Source organism: Petromyzon marinus, chromosome 31 (genome assembly GCF_048934315.1).
Source record: "Petromyzon marinus isolate PM22_M1 ecotype Great Lakes invasive population chromosome 31, UKy_Petmar_22M1.pri1.0, whole genome shotgun sequence".
NCBI lineage: Eukaryota > Metazoa > Chordata > Hyperoartia > Petromyzontiformes > Petromyzontidae > Petromyzon > Petromyzon marinus.
Genome location: NC_133697.1, coordinates 6,254,426 through 6,274,430, shown reverse-complemented (window position 1 = coordinate 6,274,430; position 20,005 = coordinate 6,254,426). Strand labels below are relative to the sequence as shown.

The window sequence follows — 20,005 nt, the reverse complement described above, 5'->3', positions numbered from 1 at the left end:
CTCTTTGTTGGACGCGTTACATCCCGCGGTTATTAAAATGCGATCGCGATGTCATCCGCCCCGCCTGAGCTCACGGCCACGCTTCCTCCTTTGTCTCCCTTATTCATGCACGCGGCACTTGAGCGTCAACGGGTTTCACGTTTTCCTTTTTTTTTTCAATATATCTTTCAAGACTTGTCATCGCACCTTGATTAGAAAATGGCCAAATGCACCCGACCGAATGACCGCCGCCTACCCCCATCAGACCGCGCAAGCTAAGCAGGCTTGAGCCTGGATCGTGGCCTCCCCTCCCCATCCCCTACACTTTCAACCCGCACGAAGCAGCGAGGTAAAGTATGGTCGTATACCCGTCACTGCCCGCATGGCTACGCACGGCTATGGGGGAGGGGCGGTGGGAGGCCCTCATCCAGCAGTGGATTGCCACACACGTGTCTCGGGGTTTTGACAGCGCCGCCTGAACCCTAAACAATGGCGAGTCAGTGCGGGCACCGTTGTGTGCGATATGTTGAACTTCTTTCACGCCGTACTTAGCCAACCGTGCTCATCCCATGCCAATTTTGTTTTTTTTTAACCCAAGACCGGGGTTGGGGCGTGGGACAGGAAGGAAGACGGGAATCGTTTTTGCTTTTCTGAGCCCGAGCTTTCTCCCTCGGGCTTCAACGAAGGCAGACGACCGCCGGCCCTGTTGTTTACGCCACATCAGTTCCCGGATTCTCCCAGTAGCACAAGTAGCTACACATGTAGCTACGGGCCACGCACTTTCAAGGGCCCCTCGCTAAATGCTTTCAAGCTATCAATTCCGGTTCAGTGATTCTGCACTTGCTCTATTACTACAGTACTATACCGCCTTCAACTTTTACGAACGACTGAGTGTTTAAGGTTAGCGATTTGTCGTATTATCCGGCTGTATAGCGAGTGAAAAAACAAACAATTACTTTACTACGCAAGTAAAAAAAAAATGCGTTTTGATATTTAGGCATTTTATGTTTAACGTATAATAACAACATATGCTGGAGGCCCCCGCACTAGCTTGACCCGGCACTGCGCCAGAGGGACGACGCGTCGTGCACGTGACGCAGCGCCAGCGCGAGTGCCGCACAGACACACGCCGGCACATCGATCGTCTCCGGCCGTGAAGTCAGCGAGGGCGTGCCGGGGAGGAGGAGGAGGAGGAGACTGCAGACGTGGCTCTGTGGCTACGCGGGCTGCCCGACGTCCACTCAACAGTGTAACATCGGCACGCATTGTTCGTCTTGTGTGTCTGCTCTGCTCTGGCCGTGCAAAAGTCACGCGTAAAAGGAAGGAAGGGTTCGCGGTGTCAACCCGCCGCGCGACCTGCACGCGCTATCGCCATTCGCAAGGCGCGCAGCCTTTTTCTTGGGGACATTTTGACGTTGGATTGAGAAAGCTCCCAGCCAGCGCGTGGAGATGAAACGTCGGACATCGTGCCATCGTGGGGGGGGAGGGGGGGGGGTGGGCGCTGTGGTCAGAATCAGAAGTTTATTATACGAGTAAGTAACCCATTGAGCTACGCGGCTTTAAAGATTAAAGCATTAAAGATATAAAGTAAACAAAATTCAATGATCATACGAAACAATGACCTACATTCGCATTTGAATTGCTCTTAAATACGCCGAGTGGTTTGGGGGAGTGGGGGGGTGCTAATTCAATGATGAAATCACTGAGCTGCGTTTAAGTAAAGAGCGTGGAAGAGTTTTGAATGCGTTCCAGGAGCTCAGCTGCCAACACTCTCGCTCTGCTCTGAAGAAGAAGGTCCATCGCCCGAAACGTCCACACAGTTTCTGAATAAAAGGGCACAACGCTTCGTGATGAATGAGATCGTTTGTCCCAACGGTTTCTAAGTTTGGATGAAGAGTGAAGTCATGCGCCATGCACAAAAGAATCGCTCCGTCTCGTTACCGAACTCGACAAAGAGGAGAATGATCGTTAAAAAAATAACAATTATATATTAAACTAAATAAATAAAGTAAGGGGAGTGACACGAGCCCGAGATTCACAAAAGAGCCTCTCTGAGACGGTGCACAAAGCGGCGCTCTGTTTACAACGCAGAGAAGTCCCAACAGCTCTCGCTGTGTTACGTTTTTTTTCATTATGAAAAGTTTGGCTTCGGTGAAATCCAAACCAACAACAACAACAACACAACCGCCAGTGAACCCAGTAGATCGGTCTTTGTGACATTGAACGCCGGGGCAAACCTCCCGCTGCCGCTCCCCCATCGGGGAAAGAGAGAGGGGTCAACGGGTGTGGGACGATGCCTCCTCGTCGGTTCGACGTCGATTTTTTTTGTTTTACGCTCGCACGGAGCCCAAACGATTGACTGCTCTCACGAGCATTGAATAGGGCGCTCGTCTTGCTGTTTTACAAGCCTCAGCCGGCGGAGGACATTCCACGTTACTCCGACGGGGATGGGTCTATAAAATTAGACGACCGCGTTTTATAGGAAGGGTTCATGATTGGCTGAGCCGACTCCCGAGCCATGGCGCAGGAATCGAACTCGGAGGGCCAGGTGAACAAGTCCATAAAGACAAAGATCCCCCGTATAGCCTCTAACAGGCTGTTAGGGGCAAGTGCCTGTTAGAGAGCACCTATTAAGCCTGGCACACCACACAAAGGGGGTGAGTGGCCAGCACCATCCCCGACCCGGTGCTGATATTTACACACCACACCATGTACTAATTTGAGGCTGAGTCGACATTGGGGCAGCCCAGGACCGGTTCAGATATTCTCCAACGATGTCAGCCGTGAGCAGAAATCAAATTCGGGTCACCGGGTTCCTAGGGCAGCGCGCTAACCACTACGCTACCGCTCCCGACACGTGTACGCACACCGACACACACACACTGACATGCACGTGCACAGAAGTGTACACACACGCACGTCTACAAAGATCCTCCACCCTCCTATTGCCTCAACAGATTTTTGGGGGAAAGTGCCGTGAGCAAGCAGCACGCGTGCACGCAGGCACACTTAACCCACAATAACCTTGCTCATTGCTAGAAGCGTGGCTGTTGACTCGTGATCTATGGCAACGCTGATGGTGCTGTTTGTTCCGGGCCGCTTAACGTCTTGGGCCTTTGGGCCCTGCGCTCGGTAACTGCTTTTGAACAGAAAGGCAAACTCGCTGCTCTTGCTGCTGCTACTGCTGCTGCTTCTGCTGCTTCTGCTGCTGCTGCTTCTGCTTCTGCTGACGAGAAAAAAAGATGCTGGAAGGTGACACTGACGGCTGCTCTATGCTTCCAGTGTTCAGGGGCCTGCTTAAGGCGCGGCTCCGGCTGGAGCACGCATAACCACACACATGTCGGTGATGTGCGCGTCTTCTTCGAACGCTGGGGAGCCGGAAAAGCCCTCTGTATTAGCGTGGACGGCACCCATCGTGTTCACCTTCTGAAGCGCTCGCTCGTCAACGTGGCGTGCGCGATGAACACCTCCACCACCACGTGACTTTTCTTTGGTGTTGTGCGCGGTGCATTTAGCGCCACAACGCGTAGATTTATAACGTTTGTTTTATTTGTGTTGCTGGTGACTTTATGTATTTCATATCGGAATCGCCTCCAGTGCTGTTGCTGCTGGCGGCAAAAAAAGTTGTTTAAAAGTCAAGTCTGCTACTGCTTCTGCTGCTTCTGCTGCTACTGTTGCTTCTGCTGCTGACTTCACTGCTGGAGGACTGCTGCGGCGAGACGTGGACTCCCTCCCCTGGTGTGTAGGAGGTCGTCGGTTCGACCCTGATCCCGACGTCTGCTGTATATGTGGAATTTGCGTCTCTCTCTCTCTTTCTCCCCGTGGACGCGTGGATTTTTCTCCGGGTGCACCGGGTTTTCCCTTCCACATTTAGAATCAACATCACGCGTTCAGAGTATTTGGCTGCTTTACATTTCCACGTGATGATAAGGCCGCCACTTCGTTGAGCTATCAATTGTGATAGCCAAATCACTTCTGAAAAAAAGCGCTACATAGCTCAGTGGGCCTTGCCTGCCAAAACAAACAAAAAAGTTTAACGTCTTGTCTACAAGTCCCGCGAATCGTATACAACGCGTATACGATTAACAGAGAATACATCACCATGAATGATTGCCTATGCGCCTTAGCTCCACGGATAACGGATGTTAAGCAGGGGTTGAGCCACCTGGCTAATGCTAGAACGGACCAAAGATTCCCCGCAAAGTCTATAGAGCTCAGTGGGCCTTACCTGGTGAAATAAATAATAGTTCGGTAGTTTTAGTTTAATTCACGCAAACGCGCGCTGCGCTTCGTAACCACGAACGGCGGCAGAAAGCGCGCATCACCTCGCGGCCCCGGCAACAGCTTCGCTCCACAACTCAACCACAGCAGCCAGGGCGGCTGCACGTGGCTGCTGCCTGCGATGCTCCAGCAACGCGGAGGCAGCAGCAGTATCAGCGAGGGGTTGGTGGATCGCCGTGCAGATGTTGCTGTGGAATTCCCTTCTCTCTACCCGTGAGCGGGCGTCATGGAGGTGCCCGTAGCCTGGCTCGCCGCGAGAAGGCAGTGCGATGGGAGGGAAAAGTGTGGACTGATCTTGCCCATCTGGTTTTCATCTGGACGGGGATACAGCGTTGCCCCCTCACACGAGGCATGGGCTTTCTCTCTGGGCGCTCCCGTTTCCTCCCAGCTGTATAATAATAATAAACACTCATCATTAATCTTGAAATAAAATAAAACAATGAAGGGCCCTCCTGGAAACGAGTCATACGATTCTATGTGGCTTTCCTGGATAAATAGTTAACTATTATTAAATTAATGATTACTACAGCTACTGCAGCATCGACAACAGCACTCTGCCACCGCTGTTGTCTTGCTGGCCGAGTCGACCTTGATTTATTTTTTTAAACGCTGTATAGTTCCCACTTGTAAACGTCTGAACGAAACGCATAACAGCCCAAGCTTCTGACTTAACTTTGGTCCAGCTCAGAGCCGTGGAAAAAAAAGCCTCAACATTTCAAGAGCCGCAGTGCAACGTGAATGACGTCACGAAGCAGCAGTTTCTTCAAGAGCCGCAGCGCATGCGGATCCAGCACCCCATGTTGACGACCCCGTGTTTCTAGCAGCACCATAAAGAGAATGCAGCCCCTCGCCATAACTCCTAACCATAGCCATTATACATCACATTAAACCGTCCAATCATTCGTGACCCTGACCTCCCTTGGTAAATGAAGGGAGACACATATTTGTCCGCTGGTCTCGGGTTTATTTATATTCCACCCAAGCCAACAACGCTTCCGATCGTTTTGAGTTACGTATCGCGAGCCAATTTGGCATCGAACCAGGACCCATATTTAACAGAGAGAAAGAGAGAGAGTCCTTGCCAATAAAGATCTGGCACTTCACCAGAATCAATTCAAGCCTGCCTGACTAAACACTGAGTGTCGACACCGGTCCAGGGTTTTTCTTGTACTGAATCAATGCCGCTGAAATTGCGCGTTTCCAGAAGGCTGTGCAACTGATGGGGTTTTGTATGAGGCTTTTCTTTTGCACGTGGAGAGACGGATGATACGTGAAGGAGATGCGTTGGCTGCTTAGCAATCTCCCTCGTCAAGGACACGGCTAGCCTCAAATAACCCTCATTTAGTTTTAAACAAGTATACGATTGGCTTCCCATCGCCCCGTATTAGAGGACGAACCATGGAATAATATATCACACAACTACTTCTGAGATTGTGATGTATAACGACTTATTGTTGGTGGCTCAGTTGATTGGAGAGTATATAGAGTTTATTGATAACATTGATGTAGTTTATATTTTAGTTTTTTTATTGGTTTACTATATTCGTTATATAGTGTAGTGTATACCCAGTTGCTTTGTGTTAATAGCTCAGCTTATTGAATAATATATTGAGTACATTTATTATATTGATGTAGTTTATGCTTAGTTTTTTCACGTCGGTTTACTGTATGATAGTTGGGTAGTTGCAGTCCTTTAGCGTCCATATACTAAATGCCTCTGTTGATATGTAAACTTTGACTTTAACATAGCTATTTCCGTGACCAGTCACATGCTAATCCCTCAGCTATTTCAATGCTAAATTCTTCTGTTGATATGTAAACTCCTTTGTCAAGGCGCTTTACTTCTCTCACCTAGCTTAAAAGACGCTGCGAATCTTCGCAGCGTTCATTGAAGCGCTGTCGTCCCGACAGTTCTGTTCCTTCACCTGAAAAAGGCTAGTTGTGTTGTGGCCGAAACGTCGTGAGAATTTTATTATATTACGTTTTATTTTTATTACTTTGTTTCCATTCTACGTGACTTTACCGAAAGAATCAAGAAGATGAACACGAAGAGCATTTCACTGTCCCACGATTTAGCAAACAGAGTCGATATCTTAATATGTTTTTTGTTCATTGTCAGAGCAGAATTTTAATCAAATTATGTGGATATCCGAATAGATTATTGCATCGCAGGATCGTGAAAGGTGATGATAGTGGCTAGGGGAGGCCTCCATCCAGCAGTGGAGACCATGGCTGATGATGACCGTGGTGTCTTGGGGAGGCAATCATCCAGCAGTGGATTGGCCACGGCTATTGATAGGGCAAGGGTAACACGCTGTTTGATTTATATCCACACAAGGAACTATCACCTTTCAAGGTTTTCTTTACAAGTTTGAGTCCTGCCCCAGGTTATATTTTGCTTTGCGTTGTTTCTATTATTATTATCATAATAACAGTTGCTGAGCACAGGCCTGAAACGCTAAACGGACAGCAACAAGCAGCACCGTTGAAAGTAGAACAGGCAAAAGTGTAACACGTTTCTTGAAGTGAGCACGATTATTCTAAGAACGCGTTGGAAAATAGACGATGGCAGGAGGGAATGTTGTGACCTGCAGTGTGGTGAGTGGGTGAGTGAGTTGGCGATTGAGTGAGTGGGTGGGTGGGGTGAGTGAGTGAGTGGGTGAGGGGGCAACCCGTGGCACCTGGGTTTGTCCCGTGACCTGCCAGGGGGGCGTTCGACACTTCACGTGGCATTAATGTGCACATAGCCTGGCACAAGCGCCGAGATGACGTCACCGCCACTTAGTGGCGAATGGCGGTTGTTGTTGTTGATGAGTGAGTGGGTGGGTTAGTAGATAGGTGAGTGTGTGAGTGGATGATGGGGTATGAGTGAATAGGTGACTGGGTTATTGAGTGGGTGTGTTGTTTTGACTTGCAGTGTCGATGGTGGTGGTTGAACACAGTGTGGATAAGAATAAAGTCAGTGTATGGGTTTCGGCCTCAACATGGGTGTCGGAATTAATGAGTGACGTTTATAGGGACAGTACTAACCATGGTAGTAGCGATAGAAGAGCGATAAGTAGGTGACTGACCGCCGATTTAGTGAGTGGTTAGAGTGCATCAGTGAGTGCAGGGACCGTCAAACCAATCTCACTGCTTGTTTTATATGACTGCTGTGTTGTTGTGAAGCGGCTCATTGAGAAAAGGCTTATCGACAATGAGTCTCTCTCACTTCTCAAGAGCGGACCGAGTGTTGTAAAAGCTAAACTATTTTTTTTTATTTGACCAGCTAAGGCCCGCTGAGATGTATAGCTCTTTTTCAGAAACGACCTGGCCACAAATGATAGCTCAACGGATGTGGTTTATCACGTGGACATTCATAGCAGCCAAATACTCTAAACGCGCGATGTTGATTCTAAACGTGGAGGGGAAAGAGAGACACCGCAGACTCAAAATATACAACAGGCGTCAGGGTCGGAATCGAACCCACGACCACCTGTATACCAGGCGAGGAAGTTAATAGCTCACCACGGTGTCGTCTTACAAACACACCAGAGTGTGAACAGACGTAATGCTATGCATTGGAAACTCATTTCTTTCGCACCGCTCTTTTGGTGTGTTTAGTTTGTCCTTCTCCTGCACCCCCGATTAGCGCCGTTGGCTACGTACGGTGCGAAAGAAGTTCAACATACACGTATGTGGGGGGAGAGAGGCTTTTAAATACATTTTAAAAACGATTTCATCATCGTCGGTCTTGTTCAATCCACTGCTGGATAGAACTCCTCCCGAGCCGACGTCATCGCCCTGCCTGTTCCACCCCTCCCCGTCGCCCCCTTCGTGACCGCCTCTTTAACGCCTCTCGGACATTTAGGTGGGGCATCTATAAATGGACCACCCCGTGTAATCGACATTTCCGTTTTCTGAATTAGCGGCACAGATTTGCTTCACCATTTTAAAAATATATCTTTTAAAAAATAAAGTCATTCTTCGAGTCATGCTTTAGACTGCGTGATGGGAGTTGAAATTTTTAAAATTACATTTTAATTTATTTGTTGAACTGTTGTTGACGCATCAGCAGTGCGAGGTGAGGTGGTGCGTGAGACGTTTAAACCCCGACCCATCATCGACCCACCCGCACAGGGGGGGGGGGGGCAGGGGGGGGTCGATAAAATACATTGATGCTGCATCGATATGACCATGTGTGATCAATAACACGTGCAGACGATAGCCGCATGGAGAGCACACAACCCCGTGTTGTTGGTTAACGTCCAACAACAGGTGAGGTTTCATGCTATTTCACACCACCACCACCATCGGTGACACCAAACACCGCGTGGAGCTGCTGCGGATTGCAATCGCCATAGATTCCGGCAATTCACTCGACTCTGTGACATTGCAAACATGAATCAACAACGCGCACAGCGCCCGCCAACCTGAGTTCGACTAACGGCCAGGGCTAATAACATCACCAGTGGCGAGTGACATCCCAAGCAGTTCCAAGCCGGTCTTTTGTTAATCCACTGCTGGATGAATGCTGCTCTACCACGTCCTTGTTAGTCATTGGGGTAAGAGCTGTTTAACCATACTTCACCACGCTGGTCGGTCACCGGATTGGCGCGTAAAGGTGGCCAGGACCGGTCCAACAACAATCAGTCGCCACAGACGCCGTGAGTCGTGGCCGAGGCAATGGAACTCGGTTCACCGAGCTCAGAGCGCAATGCAATGCGCTAACCATTGCGCCACCGCTCCCCTCCACACCTGTCCCCTCCCCTCCCCCATATCCGAGTTCAATAAAAGATTACCCTCACGATCTTAACCCCCCCCCCCCCCCCTCACGCTTTGCAGCAGTAGAAGCAGCAATAATCCGCGCATCACGCTTCCAACACCCTCCCACTCCTGCGCTTCAAGGTCGCGTTGCTGAGAGACAGAGAGACAGGAGGCGTGCGGGGGGGTGGAGTTGTTGACATGGCAAGGGAGGAGGGGGGGAACCTTTAGATCCCCCCCCCAGGGGCTACTTCGTGACTTGGGGTTTCCCAAGGGATCTACGCGGGGGGTGGGGGGGGGAGTCGAAGGAGGGGGGTTGGGGTGGAGGGGAGAGAGTGATGGTGGTGGGGGGGGGAATTGGTCACGACTCGCTCAGTGATTGATTGCGCAAAAAAGAAAAAGCCAGCGGAAATTAAAGGATGAACCCTTCATTGTGACCGCTCTAGGACACCGCTGCAGCACACGTGCGCATCGTGATTCGTACGAAGACTAAGACAGTGATATTTGGAGAGACAGAGTTCTGATTGATTGATTGCATCCACGATGCAAAACGGCGACGCACGCCTGTGAGTGAGTCTACGTGTGCGGCACTGCTCTTTGTTTGCGTTAAGTTGGGGTGGGGGACCCCACAATGTATACGGAGTGCCCATGCCAGTAACAGCTGGCAATGGGTTTTAACGAAACGTGAAGATAACGACGCTACCTGCTGCTGCCTGCTGCTGGTGAGAGCCAGGCGGAGGTCGAAGCCGGTGCCAGACTCTGCCATGGTCTGGCAAATCCAACAACAGGAGGCTGACAGGACTCATGTTTTCATTATTCTTACGTTGGAGACAGCCTGCAGTTTTGCCTACATTTGTTTCAACCATGCATAGGCACACGTGCAGATGGACATATGCATACGTGGGAATATATACATGCAGAGGCGTACGGGCGGTCACACGTCGGAAAAAAACGAATGCCTACATTTGCGTGTATGCATAAGCCCACACCTGCACGCATGGCACCGCACATGGGTTTGTGTGTCATTTACCTACACAAGCGTGCACAGTGTTTTGCATGCGTTACCATTGCATACATTTGTTTTTGCATGTATGAAAATACAGGGAACCAAGCAACACGCTTGAACACAGAAATCAGATGCACAAAACGAAGACCGCATGAACGTACATTGGCACGTAAAGTCAATACAAAGCAGGGCAATGTAGTGGGGCAGTGGTTGGCGCACTTGGCTATGAACCCAGCAACCAGAGTTCAACTTTCGGCTACGGGTAACTTCAGTGGTGAGTGACATCTCTGAACTGGTCCGGCGTTCCCCCAACCCCCTCGACCTAACCATTTAATAACCAGCGTGATGAAGTATAGTCAAACCCCGCGAATTGCACGGCATGCGGGAAGAGACCTCATTGAGCAGTGGATTGACAGACTGGCTGTACACATGTATAGACAGTGTACGGCGGTGATAGTCACCGCAATGCGTGTGCCAGGCTAGGTGCACTTTAGGATGGCACATGTACATACAAAGACAACGATCCCCCGTATAGCTTAAACAGACTGTTGAGGCAAGTGCTGTTAGCGAGCACCAATGAAAGCCGGAACGGCACACGAGGGGGTGGGTGGACAGCACCACGCCCGGCCTCCTTTGTCTCCCCAGTGGCGATGTCACAAACCACACAAGGTACTCATTTTAGGCTGAGTCGACCTAGGAGGGGATGCCGAGGACTGGTTCAGATAATTGCCATGCGGTGCTGGTGGCCGCGAGAGCAGGAACCGAATTCGGTTCGCCGGGTGTGCGTAGCCTCTCCGTGTACCCAGTACTGGACTCGAACCCCCAGCGTCTGAGCCCAGGGGGCACGAGGAGGAGGGAGGAAGAGTGGGAGGGGGAGGACGCTGCCATCTCTCGCTGGCAGCGTTTCCTGTTTTTCAAGCGGCAGTTTCCGTCTCGCGTAGCCGAGGGTTTCCCCTGGCAGTTCACACAGCGTCACGGCCATCTGCAGCTACGGTCCGACGCCGCGGTGGCTAGGAGGTGTTAACTACCTCGCCTGGTATACAGGAGGTCGTGGGTTCGGATCCCGACCCTGACGCCTGCTGTATATTTGGAGTTTGCGTCTCTCTCTCTCATCATCATCACGGTGGCTAGGAGATGTTAACTACCTCGCCTGGTGTGCAGGAGATTGTGGGTTCGCATCCTGACCCTGACGCCTGCTGTATATTTGGAGTTTGCATGCCTTTCTCTCTCTCCCCGTGGTAGCGTGGATTTTTCTCCGGGTCCTCCGGTTTTTGTCCTCCACATTTATAATCAAAGTGCCTTCGGAGTACGTGCCTGTTATCAATGTCCACATGATAATCCGCCACTTCGTTGAGCTAGCATTTGTGGCCACGTCGCATATGAAAAATAACTATGTAGCTCACTGGGCCTTACCTGGTAAAATAAAAAAAAGTTTTAGTTGTTTAGTGTTGAACCGCCAAGCCCAGTTACTGCCACGTCTAAGGGGGTTACTGCTGAGTTTAGCATAACGGCAGGCCAGGGTTAGGGTCAGGGTTCAGGTCAGGGTTACTGTCAGGGTTCAGGCCAGGGTTAGGGTCAGGGTTCAGGCCAGGGTTAGGGTCAGGGTTCAGGTCAGGGTTAGTGTCAGGGTTCAGGCCAGGGTTAGTGTCAGGGTTCAGGCCAGGGTTAGTGTCAGGGTTCAGGCCAGGGTTAGTGTCAGGGTTCAGGCCAGGGTTAGTGTCAGGGTTCAGGCCAGGGTTAGTGTCAGGGTTCAGGTCAGGGTTAGGGTATGGACACCGCGACGGGATCACCGTCGAGTTTAGGGCGTTGGTGTTGTTTGCGAACGCCTATTAAGGTCGGCACGGTGGGACATCGAGGGATTATGTGGCCAACACCACCCCCGGCCGCCTTTGTCTCCCGTGGCGATGTTTACACTGCGCACCTATATGCACGCGCACGCAAGAGGGCCGTTAAAGCAAACAGACGCGCATTAGAGCCTTTGTATGGGTTTAAACGTTCTCTTTAAAGTGATCGACCACCGCTGGTGCATGAGACACTGAGCAAATATTTGCCTCCTCTATCATCATTATCACTCTCATCCATCGTTCATCATCATCATCCCCAATCCATCTCCATCAGGATGGAGCGGTGGCGCAGGTGGTTTACGCACTGCTGCTACTGCTTTGGTGAAAGTGAACAGCTGCTAAGGTACCATTCGTGCTTCTTGCTGCCACTCCGACTGATACTGCTACTGATACAGCTGCTTACAATGGCTGCTGACACTGCTCCTACTAAGAACAAGCATCGTTGCTGTTGTCATGGAAGCTACTGCTGTTGCAACAGCCACTACACTCCCTGCTGCTACTGCTGCAACAACAGCCGTATCACTCTCTGCTGCTACACTCCCTGCTGTTGCAACAGCCACTACACTCCCTGCTGCTACTGCTGCTACACTCCCTGCTGTTGCAACAGCCACTACACTCCCTGCTGCTACTGCTGCAACAACAGCCGTATCACTCTCTGCTGCTACTGCTGCTACACTCCCTGCTGTTGCAACAGCCACTACACTCCCTGCTGCTACTGCTGCAACAACAGCCGTATCACTCTCTGCTGCTACTGCTGCTACACTCCCTGCTGTTGCAACAGCCACTACACTCCCTGCTGCTACTGCTGCAACAACAGCCGTATCACTCTCTGCTGCTACTGCTGCTACACTCCCTGCTGTTGTAACAGCCACTACACTCCCTGCTGCTACTGCTGCAACAACAGCCGTATCACTCTCTGCTGCTACTGCTGCTACACTCCCTGCTATTGCAACAGCCACTACACTCCCTGCTGCTACTGCTGCAACAACAGCCGTATCACTCTCTGCTGCTACTGCTGCTACACTCCCTGCTATTGCAACAGCCACTACACTCCCTGCTGCTACTGCTGCTGCTGTTTGTGTAGCAGCCCGGGCCTCCGCTGCGCGTGCTTCTCTCGCCTTTCGACTCCAGATAAGCGCGCCCAGTGGAAAAAATCCGGGCGGGGGTGGAGGGGGGGGGGACCCCGATAAGTGGATTCCGATAAGGGGAACCGCAGAGCGGGACCCGCGCGGGGAGCGTGGAGGGGGTGGGGGTGCTGATTTACCCCCCCTCCCTAGCCCCACCCCCGTCACTTCTACTCACCACCACCCACGCCAACTCACCCCCTCCCCCCCACATCACTTCTCTCAAGCGCAACGTCCCAACCCCCCACTTTATTTTCGTCACCCCCCCCCCTTCCTCTCCCCACCACGGGGTGCCGTTGCGTGGGTGTGTGTAATAGTTTGGCGCGGTATTCTTCACGAATTTTAAGAGGGTGGATGTGTGTATGTGGGGGTGTGAGTGTGTGGGTGGGGGACACTTTCGCCGATAAGAAATCATCAGGGAGAGGACCGCCACGCATTTTAAACCATTGGTGGTGGTGGTGGTGTGGAGGGGGAGAGATTGACAGCAGCACGATGATGATGCTGCTGATGGGGGTTGCAGCCAGCGGTCGCACCAAAGGCCACCCAGAGGAGCTACCAGTGGCTTGCAATGAAGAGCGACGCTTTTAGCGAACAACCCTTGCATATGAAGCGACAAGAAGAGGTTGTTACCCTCTCTGGCAATAAAAACAGGTGTTCAAACACCAAATGGATACCTTTCGCAAGGACTCGAGTCTGCATTAACCGCACATACAGTACTTGTGGTGAACATGTAAAAAAAACCCGTGCTCTTAAAATTCATTATCTGCATTGTCTTTGAAACTGATCGGCCTACACCAGAGACATCCTACTTCGTGGCCTCGTCTCACCAGTGTTGGACCAGAGAACGCCAAAAGGCGAATTGTACAAAGGCAATGCAAGCATGAAAGTATTCATAGCTCGGTTTGAGCAATTAGAATCTATACTTTGACATTAGCAGAGCTCTTGCATAGTTTGACCTGAGAATGTTCTCGAGTTTGTCTTGAGATCCGTACAAAAGACGACCGCGATGCCACCTCCCCGAGGGGCTTGCTCCGCGGGCGTTCATCCACCCGCCCATGTGCGGCCAGAGGCGTTCTCGTCGTGAAAGTGTCCGTCCGTCCCCCGCTGTGTTTCGTCAAAAAGAACAACAATCTCGCCACGGTGGCCAGGAGATGTTAACTGCCTCGCCAGGTCTACAGGAGGCCTTGGCTTCGATCCCGACCCCTGACGCCTGCTGTATATTTGGAGTGTGCGGTGTTCTCTCTCCCCCCATGGTCGCGTGGATTTTTTTTCCGGTTCTTCCGGTCTTCCCGTGACCATCTCCAGGGGTGCTCCTGCGAGCAAGATCACCGAAGCTAATCAGGGCTTTGAGCCTGGAGTAGTGACTGGATGGTGGCATCCACCACCACGGATAACGAGTGCTCTAGGCTGCTGCTGCTGTGGGGCTACGTTGTGGGCAGCAGAGGGCGGTTCAGTGGCCCACCCTTGGGAATAGATAGATGTACTTGTGCAATTTGAACTTATATACTTTATTTCTATAAAAAATGGTTTTCGATATTTCCTATACTTTTCACACCAACCTTGTTTTATTGTTTGTTGTTGTGAGTTTCTGACCCCGTTGTCCCGACTGGATATCTGTGAAAAAAGAGCTTCACGGCTCGTCGGATTTCTCCAGGATACATGATGATTTCGTTTCTGACATTGTTGTATTGCAGTCATGCTTTGACGTCTATGTCCCTCTGTTTCACAGTCCACACTGACCAGCATGGCCACCAGAGGCCCTCATCCAGCAGTGGATTAACAACGGTAATCCAAGGTATTACCGTTGAAACACGATACTGTAGCACTATAATGTTAAGTGTTATAACTCAGATCCCCTTACACCTGTGGATCGTCCAGGTCAATTTGGTAATTAAAAGTGACGTATGTGCAGAAGGTCCATCCCCCGAAACGTCGCCGATCATCGAGGGTGTTTCCTTTAAAGGGCGCAGTTAACAACAACGAATGTGTTGTTGAGTGTTGTTGTTAATATCGCTCGGGCACCACTCCCAACCCAACAAGAGGAGCAGCAATGAGCAAAACAGAAAAGGAGTGATATGATGAACAAGGATCTTGCATTGTTGCAGTGCCAAACTCAGTGTGACCGTAAGCCCGGGGCTGTTATAGTTTTAGAGGTGCTGCTGCTCTTTGTACATTCATTTCCTATTGTGGCTGTTGTTGTTGGTGGTGGTGTTGAATGGGCTTTGTCTGGTAGGGTGGGGATGGTTGAGTTGTATTTGTACAATAGAACCCCTGACTTAAAGCTTTCGTGACTGCAGGAATTCATTTTCTTTTGATCTTTCGGTAAAGTCACGTAGATAGATTCAAAGAAAATAACCAAAAAATAACAAATATAATAAATGTTTTTTTGTTATTTTCTTTGAACCTATCTACGTGACTTTACCGAAAGATCCAAAGAATAGTAGAACCCTTCTGAATGACCACCCCTGTTAACGACTAATCGCTTAACGACAGGCCTCCCTAGAGCCCAATGTGTAGTGTATAGTGTAGTGTATAGTGTAGTGTATAGTGTAGTGTATAGTAGTTTAGTGTATAATAGTGTAGTGTATAGTGTACAGTGTATTCTATAGTAGTAGAGTGGATAGTAGTGTAGTGCATAGTGTTTAGCGCGGGGCCCTTGAGAGTGCGGGGCCCGTAGCACGTGCAGCGACTTGTGCTACTGGCATAATCCGGCACTGCATCCACCGCCGCACGTCGATGGTAATCAGATGGGGTAGACTCTTGAGGTCTTCATCCAGCAGTGGATGGATCGTGGACCGATAATGACGTAGAAATAATAATAATGTTGATAATACAATTTATTTAACAAGGAAAAATTTATATTTTTAGCTCTTTCGGTAAAGTCACGTTGAAGGAAAACAATAAAGTAATAAAATATATGTTTCATATAGATGTTTCATATATATTTTATTATTTTATTGTTTCCCTTCAACGTGACTTTGCCGAAAGAGCTAAGAATATGAATTACTGCAGTCACGAAAGCTTTAAATCAAAATTTAAGGAAATATTTGGTAATTGGAGCCACGTGTGTGGCGGAGGGGGAGGGGAGAACCAAAGTGCCCGGAGAAAACCCACCGGTGCATTCGAGGGGACATTGCCCGTCAAGGTGAGCGCAGTGGCACGCACCCACTTGCTGTGCTGTCATCTCATAGATCAGTGTGGTTCTTAACCTTTACTGAAGCCTGCACCCCCTTCCACCTTTGGTTCTCAGAAAGGGCATCTCGCACCCCCAGGAAATGCGTGGATCCCAAAGGTTAAGAACCACTGTCATAGATTGAAACACTAACTTCTTGAGCAATTGCTTTTTGTGTGTTTGGTTTGTTGTCCTTCCCCCGCGCCACCGATTAGCACGGTTGGCTACGTACGGTGCGAAAGAAGTTCAACATACAGTACATACATCTCAAAAGCCACAACGCAATGTGGTGGTCAATAGACGCTGCAGGGAAGACGTATCCCCTGTCATATGAATGTGGAATGTCCATCACTGACGCTGTGCCAACAAAGGACATACACACAAAAATATGCATACACACGTTTAGGCTTAAAGACTGTTCGGGAAAGTCCAGTTAGCGATGGCCGATAATTCAGCCGTGCGAGAACCACGCCTTGTGAACCAACCCCCGGCCGCCTTTGTCTCCCCACTTTCTGATGTCTGTGCACCGTAACCAGGTACTGTACTCATTTATGGCTGAGTCGGCCTAGGCGAGGCCACAGCCCGGTTCAGTCATCATCATCCGCCGCTGAGATGTTTTGCCGTGGCTGGGGAGCGCACTTGGACTGGGCGTTGTCGCGTAACGCGCTGCGCTAACCACTGCGCCACTACTCCCAAAACACAACAACAGCCGCCATTCGCCAATACGTGCCGGTGACGTCACAACAGCTCTCGTGCCAGGCCAGGTTGCCCTTTTTTTGGGGACCACGTGGAAATGTCGTCATAGGCTCGCTGGCACACACGAAAAAAAAAGGTCACGGGACAGAGCCAAGCAGCTAACACGGTATGTTGTCAATCCAGTGCTGGATGCCACTGCTGGATGAGGGCCTCCCTAAGCCGTAGGGGGTAATCTGAAGCACACTTCACCACGCTGGTCTGTGTGCTATCGGTAGACACAGAACCGCGTGGTGGCTTCGTTCATTCGGGTTGACTGAGACGGCTGCGCCGCTGTTGTTTCTCGAGTCTGCAGAAGCAACAGACAGGCAATGGCCACGGCTCGGCCACGTGGAATTAGGTGAAGACAAAATTCGCCCACACACACACCCCGCATAGCCTAACACCGGCTGTTGGGGGCAAGTGAAGTTCGCGAGTAGCAGCACCTATGGAGGCCGGCACTATGGTACACGAGGTGGCCGTCAAACGCCATACCGGGCCACCTTTGTCCCACAAGCGTCGATGTTTACACACCGCGCCAGGTAACGTATTTAAGGTTGAGTTGACCTAGGGTGGAGACGTAGGACTGGTTCAAACACGTCACGTGAAATAGCAACAAAGACAAAGATACCCCGTATAGCCTTAACATCATACTCTTGGGGCAAGCGCTGTTAGCGAGCACCTATGAAGGCCTGGCACTGCGGCACACGAATGGGTGGGTGGGTGGCCAACACCACGCCCGGCCGCCTTTGCCTCCCCAGTGGCGATGGTCACACAGCGCACCAGACACACAGCACTCATTCGAAGCCGAGCCGCACCTCCGATGAGCACGGTTGGCTACGTACGGCCTCGAAAAAGAAGTCCAAAAGACATAAACCCGGGGCCGCTTCAAACAAGAATTCGTCCACGCGCACACAGAACGAACCAATATCCCTCACCGTGGGGCGCTTGTTCTGCTCTCCGTTGGCCGCCTTCCTCTGGCCCTGACCTTCAGCCCCCGGCCACCCTTGACCTCCTCCCTCGGACTCCTCGCAGGACGAGGACAGAAGTCCGTCGGAGGAGGACGCCGAGTGGACGCGCTGCGGAGACGGGGACCGGCTGGCGGCGACGGCCGCGGGACTCAATCCGCGCGGCTCCGCCGTACCCGGGAGTCCCGGGGCCACGTCCGACGAGCTCGCCGCCTCGTTCGAGTCCGACTCACGGTGGTCGCTCTCGTGCTCGGTCACGGTGACCACCGGGAGGGGTCCCGACCCACCGTTCATCTCCTCCCGGGCGGAGCCCCCCTCGTCCGTGCCGGTGGCGGTGGCCGTCTGCGGATGGCGATCCTCCTTGATCTTCTTCTTGCACCGCGCGAGGGATCCGGGGCTGGCTTGGTTGCGATGGACTTTGATCCTGCTGGTGCTGCTGCCGCTGCTGCTGCCGCTGCCGCCGCCGCTGCTGATGATCATGCTCACCTCTTCCGATGGCGCCGTTGCCTCCTGCACGGATCCATTCTCCGTCGTGCACAACCGATCCAACCCGAGGGTGTTCCGCGAGTCCGAGGTGCCGCTGCCGATGGCGTGTGGCTGCCCTGCCACCCGGTCGGCGCTCTGCCGCCTGTCGGTCTCACGTGGTCCGGCGATGTCCGCTAAGCCACTCGCACCGCCACCGCAAATGTCAGGGGTCGGGTTCGGCTCGAGATGCAGGTCTCCTCCTCCCCCTTCCTCCCCCTGACTGCCGCTGCCGCCGTGGGTGGAGTCCACCCCGGGGAATCCGCCGGTTTCGCCTGGACGGACCCCCATGGCGTGGTCTCCCCTAGACCTCGTGGTTTCCTCCACCTCCTCCACCTCTTCCTCCACTTCTTCTTTCGCTTCTCTCTCCTCCTCCGAGCGCGCGCTCACAGACCTCGTCTTCATTCCTGCCGCAGAGCCATTCCGCGGTGGCAGCGCTTCTTGCGATCTGGGGCACGCGGAGCGAACTGGAGTCCGTGCCGCGCTGCTGCTGATGATGATGTTGTTGCTGCTGCTGATGATGTTGCTGCTGATGATGATGCAATATACAGTACTCGATGCTGCAACTGCTGCTGAGGATGCTGACGATGATGCAAGTTACAGTACTCGATCCTGCAACTGGCGGTGATGATGCTGACAATGACGATAATATAGCAATCTACGCGATGCTGCTGCTACTGATGATGACACATTAGTTTATGTGTTAAGTGGACAACATCTACTCGATAGAATGTATATGATGGCGGCTGCTGCTGCCGACGATGATGCGTGTTTAACGTTTGTGAAATATGTTTGGTAGTTAACGTCTCCCGGTCGGTCACCTGCTCCACAATCAAGCGGACAACAACCGCCGGTGACTCCGCCGCTACGAAGTGCTGATGCCGATATTGACACCAGGTAGAGCTGCCGACGATGCTGATGAGAGCTACGCGGGGTGTGTGTGTGGTTCCCCAGCGAGTGAGTGGCGCGTCTCCGACGCACGGGCGCGCTGAGACGCGGCTGCCCGCGGACGCTCGGAGCGTAGGGGAACCACTTGGCACGAGCAGCTGCAAGACGACGTGAAGAGCAGTCACCGCCGACCGCGGCGGTGTAGGCTGTGTGAGAGACAGAGTCGGAGAGAGATGAGAGAGATGAGAGAGACGAGATGAGAGAGATAGAGAGCGGCGCGCGAGTCTTGAGTGAGCGACTTGTTCCGGCTAGGGAGCGCGCAACACCCCAGACGCTTGCTTGTGCGCGGTCGAGAGGAGCGAAGCTTTAAGGGGATCCCCCAACGCCGTCATCGGGGCGAACCTCACGCGTCACTCGAGCGGTTTTACATATACAGTGCGCGTGCGTGTTGTGTGTGCGCTCGTGTGTGCGTGTTGTGTGTGCGCGCGTGTGTGTTGTGTGTGTGCGCGTGCGTGTGTGCGGTGGTGTAACATTTAGCGCAGCGCTGCGCTACGAACCCGGCGAGCCGAGTTCGATTCCCGCTCATGGTTAACACCAGCGACGGGTTATCTGAACCGGTCCTGGGCCTCCCCTACGTCGACTCAGCCTCAAACGAGCACCCGATGCGGTGTGTAAACATCGCCACTGGGGAGACAAAGGCGGCCGGGCGTGGTGTTAGCCACCCACCCCCTCGTGTGCCGTGCCGG

General features: G+C 51.9%; 1 protein-coding gene across 2 annotated transcripts in view; it reads right to left on the bottom strand.

Moving 5' to 3' along the window:
• The window catches only part of LOC116947722 (uncharacterized), a 39,590-nt gene extending 19,950 nt beyond the window's left edge, over positions 1-19,640 (bottom strand). Inside the window, exon 1 of one of the 2 annotated variants that reach the window (XM_032963760.2) lies at positions 17,820-19,640. In XM_032963760.2, the coding sequence (XP_032819651.1) occupies positions 17,820-18,776 (957 nt within the window). In that variant the 5' untranslated portion in view covers positions 18,777-19,640. The remainder of the gene's footprint in view (positions 1-17,819) is intronic. The other variant, XM_032963761.2, reaches the window with a different exon arrangement.
• Between the last annotated feature and the right edge of the window lie 365 nt (positions 19,641-20,005).